General features: G+C 38.3%; 5 protein-coding genes and 1 pseudogene across 6 annotated transcripts; 3 read left to right on the top strand and 3 right to left on the bottom strand.

Moving 5' to 3' along the window:
* Positions 1 to 73: 73 nt before the first annotated feature.
* On the bottom strand, positions 74 to 2,587 carry LOC121753707 (peptide methionine sulfoxide reductase B5-like). Its single transcript, XM_042148954.1, has 3 exons — positions 2,154 to 2,587; positions 490 to 646; positions 74 to 407 (listed from the first exon to the last, which is right to left on the bottom strand). Exons 1-3 carry the CDS (start codon positions 2,444 to 2,446, stop codon positions 243 to 245), a joined length of 615 nt encoding a protein of 204 aa, XP_042004888.1. The 5' UTR covers positions 2,447 to 2,587; the 3' UTR covers positions 74 to 242.
* A 997-nt stretch (positions 2,588 to 3,584) lies between these two features.
* On the top strand, positions 3,585 to 4,757 carry LOC121754831 (annotated as a pseudogene).
* A 1,714-nt stretch (positions 4,758 to 6,471) lies between these two features.
* On the top strand, positions 6,472 to 9,142 carry LOC121756072 (protein RMD5 homolog). Its single transcript, XM_042151529.1, has 2 exons — positions 6,472 to 6,612; positions 7,833 to 9,142. Exon 2 carries the CDS (start codon positions 7,839 to 7,841, stop codon positions 8,997 to 8,999), a length of 1,161 nt encoding a protein of 386 aa, XP_042007463.1. The 5' UTR covers positions 6,472 to 6,612; positions 7,833 to 7,838; the 3' UTR covers positions 9,000 to 9,142.
* Positions 9,143 to 9,395: 253 nt separating this feature from the next.
* On the bottom strand, positions 9,396 to 10,174 carry LOC121756073. Its single transcript, XM_042151531.1, has one exon. It carries the CDS (start codon positions 9,985 to 9,987, stop codon positions 9,460 to 9,462), a length of 528 nt encoding a protein of 175 aa, XP_042007465.1. The 5' UTR covers positions 9,988 to 10,174; the 3' UTR covers positions 9,396 to 9,459.
* Positions 10,175 to 10,185: 11 nt separating this feature from the next.
* Positions 10,186 to 13,053, bottom strand: LOC121754832 (protein trichome birefringence-like 12). The gene is made up of 4 exons (XM_042150127.1): positions 13,033 to 13,053; positions 12,401 to 12,930; positions 11,097 to 11,234; positions 10,186 to 10,806 (listed from the first exon to the last, which is right to left on the bottom strand). The coding sequence occupies exons 1-4, from the start codon at positions 13,051 to 13,053 to the stop codon at positions 10,275 to 10,277; spliced, it is 1,221 nt and encodes a 406-aa protein (XP_042006061.1). The 3' UTR covers positions 10,186 to 10,274.
* Positions 13,054 to 13,499: 446 nt separating this feature from the next.
* On the top strand, positions 13,500 to 17,508 carry LOC121753853 (phosphoglycerate mutase-like protein 1). Of its 2 annotated transcripts, none has more exons than XM_042149115.1 (10): positions 13,500 to 13,797; positions 14,438 to 14,499; positions 14,596 to 14,703; positions 14,803 to 14,882; positions 15,330 to 15,492; positions 15,674 to 15,748; positions 15,868 to 15,956; positions 16,498 to 16,617; positions 16,766 to 16,810; positions 16,910 to 17,508. In XM_042149115.1, exons 1-10 carry the CDS (start codon positions 13,662 to 13,664, stop codon positions 17,016 to 17,018), a joined length of 987 nt encoding a protein of 328 aa, XP_042005049.1. In that variant the 5' UTR covers positions 13,500 to 13,661; the 3' UTR covers positions 17,019 to 17,508. The 2 variants fall into 2 exon arrangements, with proteins under 2 accessions (XP_042005049.1, XP_042005050.1); XM_042149116.1 differs by having other exon boundaries at positions 13,746 to 13,797; positions 14,438 to 14,527.
* Positions 17,509 to 18,722: the final 1,214 nt, after the last annotated feature.

Raw genomic sequence — 18,722 nt, forward strand, 5'->3', positions numbered from 1 at the left:
GGTGCATTGATTTTTATGCTCATATCCAAATTAATTTGGAAGTTGAATTTTAGGCATTAATTGTCATGACAACTTTTTCACAAACTCAATCAAATATAATCCAGTGACTCAGGGGAATAATTGTGGAGCAACTACAGCTTATTGAATACACCAATTGATAGTGATGATAAAGAAGTTCTATTACAGTGCAATACACACAACAATATTATCACATTCAAATTGGAGACAGGAGCTCGTACACATCACTGCGAAGACTCGGAATTTCCTGGAGTGAACTTGAGCGATACGCTGTTAACGCAATGGCGTTCATCCGTGGGTGTACGGAAACCTTCTCCTTTGAAGACGTGGCCAAGGTGTCCACCACAGGCTGCACACGTGATCTCTATCCTCCGTCCATCAGGATCAGGCTGCACACGGCGCCCTGTCTGTGAGATATACCGGCTACCACTCCAAGATTGCACAGGAGCACCAAGGAGAAAGAGAACTTACAGTTCGGTTTATGGCCCCAGGGAGTCCCTCATAGAAGGCAGGCCAACCGCAGGGGGAGTTGAATTTGGTTGTCGACTTGTAGAGGGGAGTTCCACATCCTGCACATTCGTATATGCCCTCCGCAAATAACTTGTCATATTTACCAGTACCAGGAAACCTGGTCGTACAGAGTGATTAAGCATATCTCATAGAAGAGTAAATAAACAACAATGTATAATATACACACCTTCTGCTCTGTAATGTATAACAATATACAAACTCAAGGTATTATGATTTCTACAGATGAGGAATTATTGCAACTACGGATCCAAGAAGACAAAGTTAAGTATAAATCATAGAACAGTGAATAAACGACAATGTATACTAAACACGCCTTCTGCTCCATAACGTAGAAGTATAACACCACATAAACTCAAGATATCATGATTTCTAAGAGACAGGTGAATTATTGCAACTATGGATCAGAGAAGAAGACCAATAATTATTGGTGAGGAAGGCAGAAGAGCTCAGTAAATTAGTAATATCATATTGAAAACATATGAAAGCAGAATCAGCAGCAGCAAGCAACTGACGGTGGACAAAGAGGCGATAGGACAAGTGGTTTACATTAGGAGGCACTTCCAAAGAAAATTGGGAACCAAAAACAGCTCCCGACAACTTAAAATTATGAAAAAAATACAGTGCATAGTTCTATATCTGTGTAATCTCACAATAGTCTGAAAGTAATCCTTGCAATGAAGTGGCAACTAAAGCTCTATGTTACATGGGGAAGTATTGCAACTATGGATCCGAGAAGAAGACCAAGACTATTGGTGAGAAAGACAGAAGAGCTTCGTAAATTAGTAGTAATAAATACCATATTGAAAACATATGAAAGCAGAAGCAGCGAGTGAGGGTGGAACGGTGGACATAGAGGTGATTAGTACATGTGTTTTACATTAGTAAGCGCTTGCAGAGAAAAGTGGGCACCAAAAACAGCTTCGGCAACTTACAATTACGAAGAAAACAGAGTATATAGCTCTATGTTATATGGGAGAGAGTGGCAACTATAGCTCTATGTTATATGGGAGAGAGTTTACTAGCCTTGAAAATGAAGTGGCAACTAAAGCTCTATGTTATTAACGCGGATGACGACAGCAGTATCAAGCGAAAGTAAATTCTGATAGAACGAAAATTGTCACAAAGCTCAACCAGAGTATAGGTAGGGATGCTCGGTCTCTCAGTTGAAAAAAATCTATATCTTATCTTCTATAATTATGTACTCCTATAACAGTAAGTAAGAATTCAGCAGTGATTTCTGCTGTTTATACAAACAATTATTCGCAATTGCATCACATTGGCATTCAAGATTTCAGCTAGATCATCTCCAGCAAGAAACATTCCTCAATCTCAATATGCTATCTCACAATTTGTGATATTTAGTGTATTTAACACAGAAATGTTAATGGAAATGCAAACCCTAGGCACTTCAAGAACTAAAATCTCTCACTATAACCCCACAGCAAAAATTGCTTGAAACAAGCTAGAAATAACTGATTAACTCATCAATATCTAGAAGAATCAGAACACCTGCATGAATAATCTCCACGATTAACCCCTTGAATTTCATAATTCCAATGAAAAAAAAAACAAATTGCAAAAATTGGGGATAAAATGAAACGTACTCGGTGCCCTTGAGGCGTAGAATGCGAAACTGCTCCGGCGAGAGGATCGCGCGCCACTCCTCCTCCGATTTCTGCACTGAATCAGTGGCAGCCATGGCCACAACTCCGCTTCGGAAACCCTTCTTCCCCCGATTAAGATTCAACCAAGGAAGGCCACCGGAAAAATAGGTGTTATATCGAATGATTTGAAGAATTGGAGAATTGGGGAAGCGATTGATTGGGTTGGGATTGAGCGCTGGGGAGCTGACACTGAACGTTCTAGAAGCCGCGAGAGGTGAAATTTTCATTATCATTTTGATATTTAATTACATTAATCGACCCGTTTTCAACCCTTTTTCTTGTATATGTGTGTGATTCAATGCCCATTCCGCCAATGCATAGTAATCTGTGGCGGAGGGCAACCAACGAAATGCAAGGGGGAATTTGCCACGTTGTGTTTGGCTCTAGGGTGTTCAAAATCTTCATTGGGATAAGAGTATCTACAATACGGACGGATGTCCCGACAGACATCCCAACGGACATCGCAAAACACCTTCTGCCCGTCATAAGGATATCACACTGCACTGCCACGCCATAAGGACATCTCACTGCACAATAGCGGACATCCCCAAGGACATCCCGACGAACATCCACAATAATCAAAATTCACAAATATGCAATTTCACATAATTAAAATTTCGACACAGATACGAGAAAAATGCAATCATTTTATTTCAAAAATAAAGCATACATATTTAAATTAAAAAAATACATGGTTCACAAAAAAACCATCCCAAACCAAAAAACGATTCAAACAAAGTATATGTTATGTCTTGAATCTGTATAGTTTGCCGCTAGCCGAACGGGGTATGGTACGTTTTTGTTTTATACCTTCATTTTCGACGATAATACATGCGTCAGAGTTTTTAAATAAATCGTATATATAGAGTTTGCAACGAGCGATATATATAGAGTTTTATAAAAAAATCATAAATTCGGACGTCCCGCGGAAACCGACGGACGACCTCTCGTCCGTCGTTTTTGATGCAATAGCGGACGTCCGCCCTGACGTCCGCTATTGCGGATGCTCTAATGGATTATTGGATGTAAAATTTTGGAAGGTCATAAGACCAATTCAGTAGATAAGACTCGTGCAGTCGTATACATTAAAGAACATAGTATCCTCTCCGTCCACAAATAAGAGTCTCGTTTTTTCCATTTTAGTCCATTCACAAATAAGAGTCATGATTCATTTTTACCATAAATAATATTAGGGTCTCATATTCCACTAATTCATTTCACTCATATTTCATTTAAAACTAATATAAATAAGTGAGACACATATTCCACTAACTTTTTTTCACTCAATCAAATCCTCTTTTTTTGCATCACAATAGGTATTCTCTTGAATCAACCAGGAAAGTTTCTACGAGTGTAAATTTTAACTGAGTAATGTCTGACATTATCTATCTCGTTCTGCAGATAAGTTCAGTGCCAGTTTCGGAGCTGTTTCAGCACAGAGTTTTGCTATACAACAAAGATGCCACGCGACATCTTTTGAAGTATCTGCAGGGCTCGATTCCTTGTTTTTTAGGTGAAGGTCAAATTCTTTCACAGGTGAAACAGGTTGTTAAAACAGGACAAGGGGTCCCTGGATTTGAACGTAAAATCAGTGGGCTATTCAAGCACGCAATTACTGTGGGAAAACGTGTTAGAACAGAAACCAGCATCTCTACTGGCTCAGTATCAGTAAGCTCGGCTGCTGTGGAGCTTGCTATGATGAAACTTCCTGAGTCTGCTCATGATTCGGCAAAAATGTTGGTTATCGGAGCTGGAAAGATGGGGAAGCTAGTGATACGACACCTAGCTGCAAAGGGATGTAGAAGGATAGTAGTTGTAAACAGAACAGAGGACAAGCTAAATTCGATTAGAGAGGAGCTCAAGAATGTTTAGATTGAATATAGGCCTTTGTCGCAATTATTGCCATCTGCTGGTGAAGCAGATGTCATTTTCACGTGTACAGCTTCGGAAACACTTCTGTTTTCAAAAGAGCAAGTTCAGACACTACCCCTCGGGGGTCCAGAAGCTGGAGGCAAGAGGTTATTTGTCGACATTTCCGTTCCCAGAAACGTGGGATCATGCGTATCAGATGTTGAGAGCGTTCAAGTTTACAACGTGGATGACTTGGAGGAAGTAGTGGCTGCAAACAAGGAAGACGGGTTGATGAAAGCCATGGAAGCTCAGGCGATCATTGAGGAAGAAGTGAAACAATTCGAAGCATGGAAGGACTCTCTCGAGACTGTCCCAACCATCAAGAAGCTCAGGGCGTACGCAGAAAGAATCGGGGCCGCTGAGCTGGACAAGTGCTTGTCGAAGATGCGTGATGATCTACCAAAGAGTGAAAAGAAAGCTATATATGACCTGAGTGTAGGAATTGTGAACAAGCTCCTTCACGGTCCCATGCAGCACCTGCGATGTGATGGCACAGATAACCGCGGGCTGGATGAAATCCTGGAAAACATGCAGGCGCTTAACAGAATATTCAGTCTGGACACGGAGATATCCGTCCTGGAGCAGAAAGTACGGGCGAAAGTGAAACAGCAGAACAAACAAGCAGCTTCTTGAGATCTCTGTATGCGATTCATTTGATTTTGGGGAGAGTACCTTCTCTCCATCGGCATTGAGTTTATCATTTTTGGAGGTGTCGTAACTTATGTATAGACCGGGACGAGGACGAGCAACGAGGATACAAGAGCAAGCCATTGAAATCGGGCTTAGCATTAAGAATAAGCATGAGAGAGGTTAGCCTTTTCTTATTGTGTTGATTGTATACACATGATGACTGCATATTTTTCTCACCAATTTGTGTTGATGCAATTCTTGTAAGCATATTTCTTATGGGAATTTGATTTTTCTCAAAGCATCTTCTTGTAAGCTATAGATATAGAGAGAGAGGCTTCTCAATTTGTTGTATCTGTTTGTTGCTTATGCAATATTTAAACATTATATATGGGATCTTTATTCAGTTGTAGTCAGTTGGTTTCAGGTTCATTTTTTGATTTTTTTTTTAATCAGGAATTTATATCCAAAATTATGTCGTTAGGTATGATGTCTTTGAGAGAAATTGAGACTTGAGAGTGAAAGAAAAGATGCTTTTATTGACATTTACTATTTTTTCCGTCCACAATTTTAGTGTTTTGTCATATTAGAGTGAGCATTCACAGTTTAAATACTCCTATTCATTTACATTTTTATTTTCTAATTTTCCATTTGAACTAATATCATAAAATTCATTAAAACTAAAAAAAAGAATTTGTATACGTTGCACCAAAAAATGCTAGTTAATTGATTATCTATCAATTATTAGTAAATTTCAGTTTTCCAGTAATCTAGAAACTTTATGTAATACTATTCCTTAATTTCTATAATTTTGTGGTATCAGAAATTGATAATGTGATATAAGAATAAATAACAGTGAGAGAAGTGATGTGAATAAATAAAATATTATTGTTTCAATAATTAAAAATGTGTCGGATCATTGAATTTACTACTTCATCTATTCTCTAATCTCCTATCCCACGTCAATTTTGGTTTGGCTAGGGACGAATTAAAATGGCTAAAGATTTTTTTTAAATGGTGGAAGTAGGAAAAACAAAATTAAATAGTTAATAATTGTACAGCTAATTAGCCCTTTTTTAAACATGGTCTAGACTCTAGAACTAGCATCAATTGTAGAGTCAGTCGAACTCAATTTAAGACACGAGTTAATTAAATTATTAAAACTCTATCCAAACCTAAAATAAACATGTAGTATATGAATTAGATGCCTCAGTTTATGTTAATTAGATTTAAAAGCTTAAATTGCTAAAAAAATTATTAAATTTAATCAAATTTTAGCTTATCCCTTAATTTTTTTTTAAAAATTACTATATCATAACTACTCCTATGATACTACTAGCACTATTTTTCTCAAATGTCTTATAGCAAAATTTTTTAGCATGCTACGTCTTTGAATTTATCAACGTAATGTATACATATGTAAAAATTTAAGACATAGTAATCAACTAAATGTATTAAATAACTTCATTAATTAGCCAAATATTTTGTTCCTATGATATTTTTCATGTGCCAAAAGCACACATAATTTCCCCTAAATCATAGATTATGGTATAGTTAAAAAAATGTTACAATTATTATATAATTAGTCATTTAAAAAAATTGTGAAATAGATGAGAATTTGTTGTGATGAATTTTTTGATCATTTACCTATTCAAAAATATCATAGATAACCAACAAATAATTTCATTATTAGTGAAAACTAATCTGGAAAAACAGAAATAGAAAACTGAGTCAGTTTCTTTTTTCCACCACTCTTGATCTCTCTTTTATTTCTTCACATGTTACGCAACCGCAGCTGCTTCCACTGCATAATTTCGCAATCAGCAAACAAGAAAAAACTCCAATCTATTCATCGGTTTAGGTACACAATTTGTTGAAATCCTTTGTATTTTCTTTAATCTCGCTATTAAATTCTCGATTTTCTTTGTCGCTCTTTATCAAGTGGCAATGAATTCCTCGATAAGATCAAATTGTTTTCATGCTTTTGTTAATTGTACCCAATGCTGTTGAATATTTTCTTTTACGTTGGTTATTTGGTATTGCTGCTGATCAAATTGATTCTGTTGGGATTTTGAATTGAGAACATTGTAAAATCCATTGATGATGTGTGCAAAAACCTAGTTTTGGGGAGTTGTGGCTATATTCTATTCACATAGATATACACCTACTGATGTGTATCACGGTTTTAATGTGAAATTGGTACATTATGTGAGCGAAAAGAAAAGCACTTGACTTGAAGAAGTTTTAGTTGATAGTGTGATCCATTTTATTAGTATTGTACTGTGTGGTGAAAATGTTTCATGTTGTTGTTGTTGTGAAATGGATTTTAGATGAGTTCTCATGATGTTATCTTGATAGAGTTTCCTTATGCTATCTACTATGTGTGAAACTCTTGATTGGATGAATCCGTCTTCGTTTCACGCATTCGTTGTTGGATTGTAGCTCTTTCGTGAATTGGTGCATCTGATCTTCCAATTTTGTTGTTTAGCTATACACCCGAGTTTAAAGATCGACTGCAACTTACTGAATTGATAACTTTCAGATGCGCTATGGAATTAGAAAGTACTAAGTATATCGCTTCGTGTCAAATAGGTTGTTTCTATTCTCAGTTACAACTCATGCATCCGTTGTTGCTGTCTAGTTTTTTGGACAAGAAGGCAAGAACCATGTTTAATAGTCTTAATTATGCCTCTTTTTGACGTTTTCCATATGAACACTTACTAGAAGAACGAAGAAATTAGATGGCAAAGTACCAAAGTTGCTATAGATTGAGGTGGTAAAGAATGAATTTCCTTTTGTATAGAGAAAACATTACATTTGATGCTCAACGGTTTTTTAGCAGAGAACTCCAGTTTAGGTTTAAATAGTGATCCGAGAAAAGGGCGACTACGGCCTTCTTTTGAGCAGATGCTGATTAGCCAGATCTTGTGTTTTTGTTATGATTCCCAGTTACAGTTAGGGCGACTGAAATGACAGCTTTTGGAAATTGTTCATGATTCTTGTTGACTCTGTACAATTTTCAGCTCTTTTTGCATTTGATGTATTGAAATATTGCCTGTGTTGGGTTGTTTTCTGAACTAGTGAAACATGGAGCTGATTGCTGTACAAGATTCATTCGAGAGGGTTGCAAAGAGACGAAAGCTGTCGTCTTCGAAATCCCAAGAAATAATCATCCAAGTTGTCTATGAAATCGAACAGGCACTGTCAAGAATACAGTCAAGTAGTGATTCCATCGTTGCAGACGTTGATCAGAAGACAGTTCTTGCTGAACTGAAAGCCAAGCTTCACGTTGTCGGTTCACAAACTCATTTAGAGGGACCGCTGCAAGAGCTTCATACGGAGCTCACCAGGTATCAGAAGGTGCTTGAGAAAGTGCTGCATCCGGACATATCCATGGCGTGCGTAGATGCTGATTTCGACAGCCATATGATTAACCAGATAATTATTCGTCACTTCTACTCTGAAGCCCTATTTGACATCGTCGACTGCTTGGTTAAAGAAGCAGGGGAAGATGAAGCTATTTCACTCAGATTACAATATCAAGAGATTCATGAAATACTGGAGGCTCTGAAGTCAAGAGATCTCGGGCCAGTTTCAAAGTGGATCTCTGTGAACCAAGAGAGACTGCGCGAGTCCGGTTCGGATTTGGAGCTAAAACTCCACAAACTGCAGTTTGTGGACCTTTTGCAAGGCAAGGGAAGATCTGCCGCGCTTAAATACGCCAGAACTTATCTCGCTCCTCTGGCTTCTCGTCACATGAACGCGATACAAAGGCTCCTTTGCAGCGTGCTGTGGGAAGAGAGGCTCGACAGGTCCCCCTATGCTGACCTGGCGGATCCTAGCAACTGGCTGAGTTTCGCGGAGGATGTGACGCGGGCCTTTTGCAGCTTCGCAGGGCGGTCGATCAGGGACCCTCTGACCGTCGCGCTAGCTGCTGGGATGGAAGGGCTGCCGACTCTGCTGAAGCTGGCGAACGTGATGGCAGCGAATAAGCAGGAGTGGGAGGCGATGAATCAGCTCCCGGTGCCTCTAGAGCTGGGGAGGGAGTTCAATTTTCATCCAATCTTTGTCTGTCCCGTTAGCCGGGACCAATGCAGCGCAGAGAATCCGCCTATGCTGCTGCCCTGTGGCCACGTCCTGTGCCAGCAGTCGATCGATAAAATGTCGAAGGCCGGTACCCGGAACTTCAAGTGCCCTAACTGCCCTCATGGTACTTCTTTATCACAGTGCAAGCAACTATGCTTTTAGCATAGGAGTAGTTTATATTGTGAATTTGCTGTTTTGAGATTTAATCTTCCTCCCATGAATTGGGTTAGAATTTTTTATTTACTAATTTTTTAATCTTGATTTGAACATTTCAATAATTTAATTGTTTTACATTCTTCTTTTTAGTTGGGAGACCACATGAGCCGCAATTAGCATAAAAAATGTGAGAAGGAAAGAGAAAATAAGAAAAATGAATATAGAAGAAGATAAAAATAAAAAATGATCAGAAAAATTCAAACATATAAATAATACACATACCAAAATCAAAAAGTGAAACTAGTTTTTTTAAGACAAGAAATAGTACTCCATGAGTTTGATTGAATGAAGAATGATCAATCACAGATTCCACAAGTTAATAAAAAATATGCAAATCGAAAGTAACCAAAAATTGGCATAATTTAATTTGAATTAAATGTTTATCCAATAAAAAAAAGGTTCGTCCCTAGCTATGAATATCATCACTACCAAATCCAAATAATTTCCCCAAACCAGAGAACAAATTACCAGAATCCGAAAAATCACTCATTCCAGCAACGTACTCCTCCACCAATTCCTTGACAGACCTCGCCGATAACGGATGAAAATGTGCGCTCCACTCCGCCACAAAACCCCTAACCAAAACCAATTTTTCATCGTCGTCCATCCTACGCCACTTGCTGTTGAAATCCTCCGGTTTCAATCCGGCGAAATCGGAGATCTCGGCGAAGAGGAGCTCCTTGCTTTTTCTGAAGGCGTCTTCTCGCTGAGCGATTTCGGAATTCAATCGCTTGATCTCGAGGCTGAATTCGGCGGCCAGCAATTGCTCGCTGGGGGTTTCGGTCTCTTTGGTGCAGGAGATTCGGAGGGCTGTGCGCGGCCTGGCCGGTCCGAGCCGGATGGTGTGGAGTGCGGGAGGGATATTTAGGGATAGGGTTTGGAATTGGATCGTCGGAGTCGGAGCGATTTGTGTGGTTGCGTTGATTAGAATCATTGCCTCGAATTCCCTCAGTTACCCAAGAAGGGAAGGGGCAAAGTTAAGTTAGTAGTAGCTCTTACTAAGGGCCTGTTTGATGAGGCAAAAAATGGGCCTTTTCTGATATGAGGCCAATGAGTCAAATCGATGATACCAAAAGTACTATAGGAATAGGATGGCTGCAATTGCAAACGCTGTGAACAAGGCACACAGAACTCATCAAAAATGGTAGTAGTTGCATTGGAACATAAAAAGGGTTTTACAATAATGAAATGAATAGGTGAAAAAAGAGCAAAATCTTGAAATCAAAGTGGAGTGAAGTTGTATGTGATGAGTTGTGCTAATATATCAACCCAAGTATCAGGAACACCAGGCAAGCACCAATGCATGCAGTCCTGTCCCCACACAGCCACTGCGTCCTTCTTCCCCAGCCACACCGCCGGGTGACCGTCAGCTCTCCACTCGCTCAAACGGCTCAACTCCAGCGCTATGATGCTCGTCCCTTTCAACGCCTCCCCGATCACTGCATTCACCATTCTAGCTTCTCTGTTGGTTCCGCTGTTGGCTGGATCAAACCATAAATCTAGCTCGGATTCTTCAAGAGGGTTGTCGAACAAGCAGCTCCCGTTCTGATTCCAATCGCCTCCGTGAAAATGCCGCGGTGACTGCAGCCGCCAGAACTTGAGCGTCTTCTTAGGGAATGCTTTCTCGATATGAGATACCATGTTCTTGACAACGACTTTCAGCCCACCCGTTAAGTCCAGAGGAGGATGTATCGGCTGCCCGTCTTTGAAGAATACGAGAGGAGTCTCTTCTGGGAATTTATCAGGACCCCACCTAAGCACAAGACGACACTTTATCGCATCAACAAACTACATAGAAAAACATCATTATATTCTCATGAATTTGTCAATCTGGGATTCATTGACAAGAAATCAAAAAGCTTGGATTAGAACCAATAATTATCTACTGAGGATAACAATGACATTCTTACAACGGGTACGAAATTCTGTTGATAGCATGCAAAATTCAAGTTTCGTGTGCCAGTATCATCCAAACCAATGGCTGATGTGTGTATATTGTTAAATGATGATGGAAATTGAAAAAACACAAGATGAGAGAATCACCAGTGACCGGTGTTGAAGACAAGAACATCGTAGAAATCCGAAATGTTAGCCCAATCATCAGCTGGAATATCAACATCTACTCGATATATTCCTTTGACTCCATCTTGACCAGAAAATCCAGGCTGTTTAGTCTGCCACCTTGTTTAATCAGTAATCAGCTAGTGAGGAAGCAAATCCAAGTTATCCAACAAAAAGATACACATGCTACATAAATCGAGCATTCAAAGTAAAAAATGTTATAATTCCATCAGTTAACGTCCAACACAGGCCACACACAGTGCTCAGACAGGAAGAGGTGAATATATGAAAGAGCTGCAACCAATTTTACCAGCAAAAAAAATATAGCCAACACATGCTTTTGGTTGGGTGTGTATGAAAGTTGCAGCAAATGTGCAACCTGAAAATTCCTAGTGGAAGGCTCAGCCAATACCAAGGTGAAACATTAACCACAGAGGCATCAGCCTACCGAGTCCAAGATGGAAGAGGGGTTTATAATTCTACATCTAGTGGAAGGCTCGGCGCAATTAGAAATGCTGTAAAGTTGCGGCTCTTCATAAAATTTGTTTGGGGGTGGTGGAAATATCCAAGGAAAAGAAAGGATTAGGTACTAGAAATGCTCCCAATGATATTCATATCCAAAGTATATTGATGTGAAAATCAATCCGCTGAAGGAAAACAATAGCTACTCTTACAGTTTCTTTCTCTCTTAGTTTCATACAGTCTAGTGTTTGCGTGTCGGGGACTCCAAGATAGCTTCTCAAAACTTGCAAGGATTCAATCATTGCTCCAATACAACAATGAACACTAACACCTTAGAAATGCAAAATTTTGTAGCATCCCTTCATACACAAATGCCTTTTATAAAAAATCCTCTTATATAATGATCTGCTTTTTATGCACTAAAGAGAGATATCTGTTGTCACGACTTCCTACAGTTGAATCATCACGTTCCAAGTGAAGATTTTACTGATTTGCTTTAGATGAGATACAACCTTTCATTTCTCTACTTGCACATATAAAACTCATTAACAATTCTACTAAGCTGTGAACATAAATCTCGTGAAAAACAGTAAGCAACCCGATCAGCTGCATCGAGCTCCAAACGAATAACCATCAAACATAAACCCAGTTTCCATATCCCAGCTACCTCAATTATGCAATGAAATCTATCATTACCAAATCCAACAATGCATAACATCACAATCCCCAAATCCCAAACCCTAATCACACTAATAAAAACACAGATTCACTACACCAATCAAGCATAAAAACACATTCAAACACCTCAAAGGAAGAATGCATACTCATATCTAGCCAGCAAAACCGCACGATGATACGCCACAGTGACATTGAATTTGGGGAAATAAGCCCCTCTCCACGCCCCTCTCCTCTTCCACTTCCTCGCACCAGCATCCCCCAATCTCAACACACACAGTAACGCCACCAAAAAGTTCTCATTCAAAGAGTCCCCAACGAGCCCAATGCTCCTGTCCCTCATCAAATTGAGGAACCTAACCGGGTCGAGCCGGTCCAGATCGCAGGCGTGGGGCGACCATTTCCATGAATTGATCCGCGCCATGTTGGCGCGCTGGTTTTTGAGGCAATTCCACGCGTTTCGGTGGAAAGGGCAGGCTGAATCGTAGGCGGGATTGCGGGAGGGGTCGAGAAGCCAGCGGCCGTCGGAGAGATTGCATGATGTGAGGGGGGAGATGGGGGTTTTGGATTGGGGGAGTAAGAGGGGGAAGGAGGAGTGGAAGAGGATGAGGTAGCAGGAAGGGAGGATTAAGCAGATGATGAGTTTGGGGGAGAGTTTGATGCCATTGGCATTTCTGGGCTTCTCTCATTCCATTGAAAGATTTCTTCTTGAAATTGAGGGACAATTTGAGATTACAGTGAAGAAGATAATTAGCTAAGTACTGATTTTGTAAAGTTTTACAGTGCATAATATTATTGACATTACTTTAAAATTTTCAAAATTCAGTTAATTAAATTAGAGAAGTAGAAAATGAAAATGGTTGCATTCATATACATCTGTACGGTGTAAAAAGGAAACATAACCCAATTATTATGTACTCCTAGTACTATAAGATTTTTCAAATATTACGGCTAGCTTTATTTATAATATTTTAAGATTAAATCAATTTTAATTAAAATAATATTGCGTTGAAAATAGAATTTGGAAAAGAAAGAAATTGGAATACAAATCTACAGGTAAGAGTGTGAGAAATAAAATCTAGAGAATAAAAATGAGTAAGATAAACAAAAACCATTGTCAGCTAAGATAAACAAAAACCATTGTCAGCAAACCATTTGAAACAATTAAAAAAATTAAATTAAGTTGAAAATCTGTCATTAAAATCAATTTCAAAGGAGTATCAATTTTCAAATCCCTTTATTCGAAAACAGTAAAATGGGATTAGAATGAGATAGGAGAGTATGTGATTGTGGAGTGGAGCTGTGCTCTCTATTATTCCTCAATTAATTAATAATTTCTTCATTGAAGAATCAAGACGAAACAAAATTTGTAATCCCATTTCCATCATTCATTAATCTTGTATCGATCACATGTTCGCCACCACTACTTTAAATCCCACGTCTCTTACTTCTTCTCTCATTTCCGGATTCCCATTTTCTCCGTCTTCACCAATCCAAGGAGGAGCTTCACAATCACAACACTTGCGCTGCTCCTTTTCACTACTCAGTGAGTTTACCAACTCTTAATTAACAATTTCTATAATGGGACGCCAAAGTCATGTGAAAGTTTGAGTCTTGATGAAGTATCTAGTGTAGCTGGTTGTTTACTCTCGTGGGCTTTTCGATTTCAGTAAAAAAATTGCTGCTTTTTTACTTTTTCCTTTTCTTCCTTCTGTTGTGCTTCGTTGTCAAAGTATAATCTTGATTGTTCTTGCTGGATTCGTGTGTGTGGATTTCAAAGCATTTTCAGTAGATTGTTTTTCACATTTGGATAGTATAAAACCTGATTGTAGTCTTTGGTATATCCGAATAGTTTTACATTGCTTGATTCCTGTCCATTTTCAACCGAATATTGTCAAATTATTAGACTCGAAATGATGATCAAATAGGGAGTGTTTTCTGATAAATCAACTGATAAAGATGGTATATTGGTATCATTTTTGCTATATCAGTGTTATTGAATGTAGGCATTTTGAGAAATGTGTGTTGCCTTTGTGTTATATTCGAATTCCCAGAGCATATATTCTGTACATTAAGTGGATGGCATCTGAAATAATGTACTCCACCTTAGTGCATCTCCATGTGCTCTTTACATGGATTTCTACTTATATAGTATTGTAAGTTGTTTCCTTGTTTGTTCTTTTCAGATATGGATAATGGCGTTTGCCCGAGTTTGTTCCCACTGCACCGCAGCAAAACCATCCACCTGGTTGGTATCTCTATTTTGATACTTCAAGGTTGTCTTCTATCTTAGATTTTGGCAAATTTTCGAAGGCTTTGTGGTCTCATTAAACAATCTGTTTAGGTGAGGCATGCTCAGGGAATCCACAATGTAGATGGAGACAAGAACTACAAAGCTTTCATGTCTCCGGAATATTTTGATGCGCACCTAACTCAATTGGGCTGGCAGCAGGTAGGAAAGCCGCCATCGGTTTAGTCACTTACATTTTTCCTAATCTTTGCTTCTAAAACTCGTGAAGAAGTAGTGGCTGACCTCGACCTCTGCTATCAGGTTGACAACCTGCGTAAACATGTGCATTCAAGTGGCCTCATAAAGAGCATTGATTTGGTCATTACGTCTCCATTGCTAAGGTAGTACTCAAGGTGCAAACAATTCCCAAGCATAAATGATTATCTACATAATTGTACGATAGCTACTTCGGTATGAGTCATTAAACATTGTGTCATGAGATGTGTGAATGTATTTCCTGGAGAAGAGTAACAAACACCATGTCCTCGGTTGTCAGTCTATACACGATATGTGTATCATTGTGCCAATGTCGAGAATTCATTTCTTGCTTCTAGATTTTCTTTAGGCTGTATCTTGTTAACTTGCCTTGAAAAATGGACTTTTTTTCAACACTGCCCGGCCTCAAGCATCGCGATGCTTACATGATGTAAATTTTGGACAATGGAGCAATTGAACTCGGAAAAAACCTTATCTTCTTTTCAACCCCAAGCTTTATATATGGAATAAAAAATCCTTTGTATCCACATTCCTTTAATGGATTTGACCTTACATGATGATTCGAATTATAGGACCATGCAAACAGCTGTTGGGCTATTTGGTGGCGTGGCCTATTCTGACAAGATGGATATTGTACCACTAATGGTGGAAAATGCTGGAAATAGTGACCATCCTGCAATTTCGAGTCTTGATTGCCCACCTATTGTTGCAGTTGAACTCTGTCGAGAACATCTGGTACGTTCACTGATACAACATGTTTGCTTCAGGCTGGTTCTATATACGATGATCTTGGCAAGGGACCTAGAGAATAACAATGAAATTGCTGTAATGCTCAGCTATCGTAATTTCAAATGGTCGTAAGAAAAGTGCACGCGATTTAAGGCACATCAACCTCCTCACACAAATTTGGTTGCAGGGAGTTCATCCTTGTGATAAGAGGAGAAGCATTAGCGAATATCGATGCCTTTTCCCAGCTGTTGATTTTTCACTGGTAAGTAGTTTAACTAAAAAGATACTCTTTTGGTGCATAAGAACATACCAGAGGTGGATACCCTTCAAACGATTTAGGCTTGCGAAAACATCCTAATAAGTATCTCAATTTTCATTCAGATAGAGAGTGATGATGATATATTATGGAAGGCTGATGTCAGAGAGACCAAGGATGAGGTTGCAGCTAGGGGAATGAATTTCGTGAACTGGTAACTATTTCTACATGAAAATCATATAACCAAACCTTTATCAAGGGTAAATAATATCCCCTGGCCTTATCAAGTTTCAGTCTTTTCGTTTCATTTAATCGAATCACCATGAAACATTTGCTCTTATAGGTAAAAGATCATTATATTTTTGCATCGTTAAAAATGACTTGATCCTCGATTATTGGTAATCTTTCCAAACTGCTCAGCAAGTACGATATTAAATGAAAAGAAATAGGGGACTCTTGCACATAGTGCCAATGTTGCTTTATATTTTAGAGCAAGTTTCAATAAGTTTTCGAAGTACGTTTGCATTCCTTGTTTTATCCAACTGGTTTATAAACAAATATGTCATCTTGCAAGAGTAGTGTGCTACCCTAAACCTTCTGCACCCGAGACTTGGTTTGATACACCTACGTTTACTAGAGTCAGTACTGACATCCACCCATACTTATCACACATCAACAAAGTTTTAAATGGTGGGGATTACTCTCAACTCTGTCTTTGTTTATCGTATTCTTCTTGCATATATTTATTTACGCAGGTTGTTCACACGGAAAGAGAAGGAGATAGCAATAGTTACACACAGTGGGTTCTTGTTCCACACACTAGCTGCCTTTGGCAATGACTGTCACCCTCTTGTAAAGAAAGAAATTTCTAGTCAGTAAGTGAAATCTGCATCTTTCGAATCCCTATTGAAATTGACTTGACTTCACCTACGTATTTTGCTATGCATCGAACCCACTGATTTCTGCCTTCCAAGTATGTAACTGAATTTATGCTGGATCTCTAAATGTCCCTATCATATGTAGTTTTGCCAACTGCGAGCTTCGTTCCATGGTCATCCTTGACAGAGGGTAAAGTCCCGTAACTCAACACATGGCTTTGATTATGAATGTTATCCGCATTCGTTCCATGTAGTTATGAATAACTGAAATAATTGGTACATTTGGTAGCATGGTTGGGTCAGATTGTTCATCAACTAACTTTCCCGGAAAGATCCCCTCGGGGCTGGATTCTCCGAGTGATGCCGCTGCAGATGCGAAGAAGGAAGGGAAAGAGTGACCAAACTCGTTGCACCAATAAAGAATATCTAAGCGATGGATGAGGCGAGAGCAATTTAAGCACTCGTTGCTTCCAGGCCATTCCGAGAATCGACACATCTCTTCAGAAATATGGTGCCTCTTCCTGATTATCTTCTTTGAATATTGAGTGCCTGTGCAGACATGACTGAGTTTCTTCATCATCCTATCTATTAGTATTTCCCACCATGTGTGGTGAATTTGTGGTTGAATCAATGTTTGATTATAAGCATTTTAAAAATTAGTGCTAAACTTTAGGAACTGATTTATTTAGTTTGTTATTGTTATGATTTTGTTCTAGATTTTAGGAGTCACTCATTGTGTAGAATGATTTGGCAGTTGATTTAATTTCAGTTGTTCTACTTCTGTTAGTGGCAGATATAGGAAGAGTGGTAGAGAGTTTTTAGGAATTTGTTAAATAGTTACCTATATATATTGTACTTGGAAGTTATTAATATACAGATTTTCTGTCATCATTTAGCTTCCTTTTCTGCTTTTCTTTGTTTTAAAACATTGTGTTTTAGATTCATGCTTATTTCCTTATCTATAGTAACAATAAATAAGTATATCGATCGCCTAGTGGTAAAGTGGCTAAAAGAATTCAATTTTCAGACTTTGATTTTCGGATATAGCTATCATGTCACGGAGTAAATAAGGAATAATTATTAATCTCAATTTTTTAGACTCGAATTTCCAGATATAGCTATAATCCGACTGGCTAATTGAGGAATCATTATTAGTCTTTTGCTTTGTGACAAATTTGAGTTGCGGCTAGTAATGATCTTGTGGAGAATGACAAAGTTTAATGATGATATAATTGATCATTATAATAAAAGTAGCATCTTTGCGGCTAATGGCTATTCATTCACATACAAAAAGCAAACAACATTATACCAAAAATTGGGTGGAGAGAGATATGGCATTATGTACAAAATATCTCTTCAAAATAAACTATTTTATGTCTTTTCAACAAATCAACTTCAACTTTGTTATGGATTTCCATAATGGTATTGATTACAATCATTATTTCATGAAAATTTGAAGTAGTATGGTAACATGGATGAAGAAGTGTCAAGGCATCTCCAACTTTTTTTACTCTATTTAATAATAGGATCTCCAGATTCTCCACTCCATGTTAAATAAATAGTCTTCTGTTTCAGTATTACATAATGAACATTTTATTTGTTTAATCTCTAAAAATTCTTGGACTCATTTTAGCAAACTATGATGCATAGCATATTGTAAGTTCAAGTTGCATTTTGATTCTTCATTCCACTTTGGAGCACTTATACTGTAGAGAAGTAAAGTCAACGCATAGATAAAATAAAATTCAATATATAAGGATGGGAATAATAACCCTACATGTGTACTCAATATTTATTTCTACAAACATGGGTTGTGCTATGAAATGAGCTGCTTAATTTGCTTCACATATATATAATTACATAACTTCCTGTGACGTGTCGGTGCAGTCGGCGTCACTACCTAAGAAAAATAGTGGATAATAAAATAAAAATATAAACAAAGTAGCATCCCACATTCAGACATTTTATGCCAACCTCAATGGGGATTTGATAATCAAAATAGCAGAAAAGCAAAAAAAAAATTACGATAATAAACAAGAAATAAGTGCTTGTTTGATAATACAAATCACACCGTTTTGCATGCCTTTAATTAAAGCAGTCAA

The sequence above is a fragment of the Salvia splendens genome, chromosome 11 (genome assembly GCF_004379255.2).
Source record: "Salvia splendens isolate huo1 chromosome 11, SspV2, whole genome shotgun sequence".
Lineage (NCBI taxonomy): Eukaryota > Viridiplantae > Streptophyta > Magnoliopsida > Lamiales > Lamiaceae > Salvia > Salvia splendens.